The following is a 5,143-nucleotide window of genomic DNA, read 5'->3' as shown; positions in this document are numbered from 1 at the left end:
CCATGCTTCAGGTAACGCCCACGTGCCATTCCATGCTGTGGCACCAGGGTGCTGCGGAGCCTAGTGCCCATCTCCCAGACAGCCCACCACGGTTACTGCTCCCCCTCCTACCAGCCCTGGGTGGTGGCTGCCCAGCTGGCATCATCCCCTCTTGGCTCCTGTCCCCAGTGACCCTCTGTGCCCTCTAAGAGTGGAAACGACCACCTCTGGGGAGCTGATCCACAACCCAAGGGAACCAGAGCTGCCCTCACCCACAGATTTGCCAGCTCCTACATTGCTTTACCCACCAGGAGGATGGTGCCCAGTGGAGGCTTCACCCACACCAGCCACAGGCCCCCAGTGAGCCATGTGGGTCTCCCAAAGCAGACCCAAGCTAAAATTGGACACCTTGTGAGATTCAACCTCCTGGAGCATCTTCCCTCTGGCCCAGGGCTGGCACCACAGCGTTGGGATGCCCAAGGGAGCAGCCTGTGTTGGAAGCACTTGCTCCACGTCCCAGCACAGAGACACGTCACCCTCCTGGCAGCATGGGCATCACCATCACAGCCTCTGATGGCAGCACGAGCCCTGGCTGTGCCAGTGCCCACCCCGAGAGGCTGCTGGGTCTGGGGGAGCACGGGCAGGATGAGCAGAGCTGCAAACCTGGCTTGGAGCAGCAGCTGACGCTCCACGTAGCGCTGCTTAAGGAGAGATTAAATGGAAATCATTTCTATTTATTGTAATATTTATCAAGGTTTAGTAAATAATTGATGCTGATCCCTCCTTGATTTCCTCAGGGGCCAGCGTGCGGTTCTGGTGAATTAAAGTTGAACGAGGCGTGACGAGGGGGGAGGAGGCAGAGGGGGTGGGCAGCGGGCACAGCCTGCCCCAGCGAGGAGGACCCGCCCGGGGGCTCCTGGGGAACCTCTGCAAATCCATTTCTCCTGCCCTCACCAGGCGCTCTGATTTACAGCGTGCAGAGCAGACCCCAGAGTCAACAAACAGCGTGGCTTTTATTGGCCTTTCAGCTGCATAACTTGTGTCGTGTGTCACGCGTCCGTCCGAGGTGAGGGGGGGATGCAAAGGCACCGAGGGGAGCAGTGGAACCAGCAAAGGTGTTTAGGTAGGACACCTGCACAACGCTTTCATGAGCAAAGGGGGAAAAGCTGCTTTAATACTGGTAAACTGGGCAAACTGAGCCAACCAAGCAGCATCCTGGAGCCCTGCTCCTCCGTGGTTACTTTGGGTGTGTGAAACGGGCGCTGGCCCCAGCCCTGAGCCCAGCATTTCTTTGGTTTCTTGGTACAAAAGAAAGGAGGAAGAGACTGTGCTCGGGTCTGTGCATGTGTGAGGCACAGGGAGCCAGGACTGCCACCATGCTGGGCAACACTGGCCTTGACTGGGCGCTGACCCATATGTTCATACCCAGAGCTGGAAGATTCCAGAGAAGCTGCTGGGACACAGGGTCCCCCATGACCCCCCTGCCAGCCCCAGCCCCAGCCCCGTGTGCCTTCCCAGCTCGGTGGCTTTGTCCCTGCAGCTCCTGGCTGGGCTCACTGCTGTGCCCCACCACACGGTGCTGGCCGGTGACGGTTGTGGCTGCTGCCACGGCTGCTCAGCAGAGTCCTGCACGGCGTCTGTGTTGGTGTGATGTCCAAGGATGTCCAAGTCCTGCAGCACCACCACGTGCAGCCCGCAGAGCTCCAGGGCTGGCCTTGCCTTACCTGCCTCTGCCCGGGCACCCGTGGGTCTCTCTCAGGGGGCTTGAGTTGGTTGGGTTTGGTCATTCTTCACATGGGTCAACTCTTGAGGGTTCGGGGACTTGAAAAGGTGCTGGGGCAAGACGAAGGCAGACCAGCTGGGATGGGCGAGCTCACAGCTCCTCTCCTCTGTGGAAAGAACAGACACCCTCAGGCATGCCCATGGGCAGCCAGCACCCACTTGCCACAGAGCATGCCCGTGCCACTGGGACACCCCATGACATGCCCATGGCCCCAGGCGGGAGTGTTCCCATGGATGTGTCCCCCTCCCCTTTAGAGCCATCCAGGTCCTGGCTGGAAAATCTACTGGTGGCATCACTGGTGACCACCTCTAGGACCAGCCACCCCTGGACACATCCGCCTCTCTCTCCTTCCCTCCCAGCACCCCATCAGATGGCAGCCAGCTTGGGAGCTGAGGCCCGCAGGGCTGCCACACACCTAATCTGGGATTTGTTGTCCTTCTCCTCTGCCTTGAGGTGGCATTGGCAGGTGGAGGCCTTGCTGTAGCTGGCAGAGCGCTTGGTGGACTTCCTCCACCTCTGTGCACTCCGCACAACCCGCTTGAAGATGAGGTAAAAGATCTCGCAGATGGTGAGGACGATGCAGAGGGAGGAGGCTCCGACCATGAAATAGGTGAAGACTCTTTTCTCGGTTGGCCGAGCTATGTAGCAGTCCACAGTGTTGGGGCAGGGCACGTCGGAGCACTTGACTAGCCGTGGCAAGTCAAAGCTGTCCCACATCTTGTGGAGGAGGTAGAGGAAGAGGATCTCTATGATAAGCTTGAAGAAGAGGCTGAACAGGTACGTCCACCACAGCCCGCCGTGCTTCTTGCCCGTGTTGCTGTAGAGCTTGGGGCAATTCTCCCCGTTCTTCTCCCGGTTCTTCTTCTCGCGGTCCTCCCGGTAAGCCACGTGCATGATGACCAGGAGGGAAGGGCAGGTGACGAAGATGAGCTGCAGGGCCCAGAGGCGGATGTGGGAGATGGGGAAGTAGTGGTCGTAGCAGACGTTGGTGCAGCCCGGCTGCCGCGTGTTGCAGTCGAAGTCCTTCTGCTCGTCGCCCCACACGCGCTCGGCCGCCACCACGTAGACCAGCACGCGGAAGACGAAGACCACGGAGAGCCAGATGCGGCCGAAGGCTGTGGAGTACTTGTTGACCCCGCTGAGCAGCGCCTGCAGCGTTTTCCAATCCATGGAAAAGATGGATTTTTTTCCAGAGTCGACTCCAGAAAAAAAATCTGGAGAGCGGATTCACCCGACCTGGAGAAACAGCAGCAGAAGGGGTGGGTGAAGAGCCCTCCGGACAACAGTGGGGCAGCTCCTCTCTCACTGCACTCTCATTGACCCCCTGGGCTTTCCCCCACCACGTCACACTCATTTCAAGTAGGGGACCACCCCACTTGCAGACAGTAAAGCCCATCCCCACACTTTCCTGGTGAGAGGTGACTCAGCTTCTCCATGCTTCCTTCTGCTGGAGCCTTTGCTGGGAGGGATGAGCCACCAGCCAAGTCCCTGCCACCAAGTCCCTGGTCTGATTGAGTGTGTTGTGTATATTGGCAGCACAGTGCCCTGCAGCGGGCCAGGATCAACATGGGCATGACTGTGTGGGGCACTTGGTGTCTCAGCAAAGCAAAGGCTTGTGCAGACACCAGCCCCGTGAGCTGGCAGGTCTCTTGGGGTGAGGTTGGGAGGGGACCCTGCAGCACATTTCCACTCGTTACCACATCTTCCTGCTCCCTCAGTGCCCGCAGGGTGGACCCCCAGTGCCCTGCCAGGTCCCCCCTGGCTGCCCAGCACTGAGGCACAGGCTCACCGCTTGCTTCATGTGCTCCTGCTGCATCAGGGCCTTGGTGGGAAGTAGGGGGGGGCAGTGGGAGGCCCCCTGCACAGTGGAACCCTGTGGGAAAGTGCCCAGGGCTGAGCTGGCCCCCCACGGGTGCAGCACTGGGCCAGCACAGCTCCCTTTGCTCTCCCCAGGCTCATCCTCTTTGCACCCCAAGGTTTTGCGTGGCTCAGCCACACTCCCTGCACCAGCACGTTTTGGGAATGGATGGGGACCTTTCCCACTAGGAAGATCCCAGGAGATCTCAGGCTTGGTCCCAGCCAGTCATAGACCTTCCTGAGCCCCAGTTTCTACAGGGGTAAAATGGGCTGAGCGAGCTGCCACGCTTCACAAGCACCGAGAGCCAGAGGGGCAGCTGCCCGCAGAGCTGGGTGCTGGGACACTCCAGGGACCAGTGTCCTCCCATGGGTGATGCCCGAGGCAGCCCCAGCACAGAGAGTGGGGCTGTCAAAAGCCAACCTCCCTGCACCTCAGCAGCACGTCGCCCCAGCCAGCACCCACACCTGGCAGCCCTGAACCCCCACGCCAGCCAAACCGGCTCCGCAGCTCTGCCCGGGGCTGCCCCGGCACGCCGAGCCCGACCCGGGGATCAGCCTGGCTTTGAATCCCCGAGCAGCTCTGGACTCTGTGCTGTGCTCAGAGGAGACTTTTGGGAGCCTCTTCACCTCCGTAACAATTGTGGCTGTTGAAGAGCCTGCCCAGGAGCGTGGGACAGCCCAGGAGCCAACGGGCAGCTCCAGCTTCAGGCCACACCAAAAGCTTCACTCAACCCCAAGAACCAATTCCTTCCTTCCTTCCTTCCTCCCTCCCAGCTACTCAGGTCGACTGGCACCACAGGCTTGTGTTCCCACTCCACTATTCCCAACCCAGTGCCCTCCACGACATACCTGGAGGAAGCTCAGGGTCCTTCCCTGCTCACGGGGGGCTGTGGGGTGGGTGGTGCCCAGCTCGGGGCATGGCCAGGCTGCGATGGCACACGGGTGATCAGGGTCCCCTTGTCCAGGGAGGGCAGAGTGGCACAGCGAGGAGTCCTGAGGCTGCGGGGAAGGACTGGAGCCGGGAGCACTGCCTGGGGCCTGTGGTTTTTTTCAGGGCCAGCCTGCAGCAAGCCCCAAACTTGCCACCACACTCCCATGCTGCTGGCCCAGGGACACACAGAGAAGAGTGGCTGAGCCAAGCGGGGCTGAGCTGGGGTCCTGTGCCAGCGTGTGCCAAGTGCCAGGGCAGTGCTGCTGCCCATGCCCACACAGCTTCAGTCTCCATCCCCTCTGAAACCAGGAGATGGCCCTCCCCAGGACATGGTCCTCCCCGGCAAACCCACAGCAGCAGGTCAGGGTGGGAGCAACCGCAGTGCTCCTGCCTGGCCCTTCGCTTTAAAACCAGGAGAGGAGCTGCTGCTGCCCCCTCCTCAGCCGACAGCTGGTGCTGGTGGCTGGACCCCAGACTCCCCGCATGCCCCCGGGGCCAGCGCCCCCTCACCAGCCTTTTGGCTCACCCATGCCCACATCCCCGTGCCCTCCCAGTGATGCTCCCCAGCACCCACCTGCCCGGCACCCACGTGT

The 5,143-nt window shown here is 61.0% G+C and overlaps 1 protein-coding gene across 1 annotated transcript; it reads right to left on the bottom strand.

The window, feature by feature from the left end:
- Positions 1–2,128: 2,128 nt before the first annotated feature.
- On the bottom strand, positions 2,129–2,932 carry LOC103773618 (gap junction beta-3 protein-like). Its single transcript, XM_008940994.1, has one exon. The coding sequence runs from the start codon at positions 2,930–2,932 to the stop codon at positions 2,129–2,131; it is 804 nt and encodes a 267-aa protein (XP_008939242.1).
- Positions 2,933–5,143: the final 2,211 nt, after the last annotated feature.

Source organism: Merops nubicus, unplaced genomic scaffold, assembly GCF_000691845.1.
Source record: "Merops nubicus isolate BGI_N331 unplaced genomic scaffold, ASM69184v1 scaffold26685, whole genome shotgun sequence".
NCBI classification, from domain to species: domain Eukaryota; kingdom Metazoa; phylum Chordata; class Aves; order Coraciiformes; family Meropidae; genus Merops; species Merops nubicus.
This window is presented reverse-complemented; position numbering and strand designations above follow the sequence as displayed.

Bases quoted from the DNA above. Each gene is read 5' to 3' on its own strand.
- LOC103773618 (XM_008940994.1), bottom strand. From the start codon at position 2,932: ATGGATTGGAAAACGCTGCAGGCGCTGCTCAGCGGGGTCAACAAGTAC.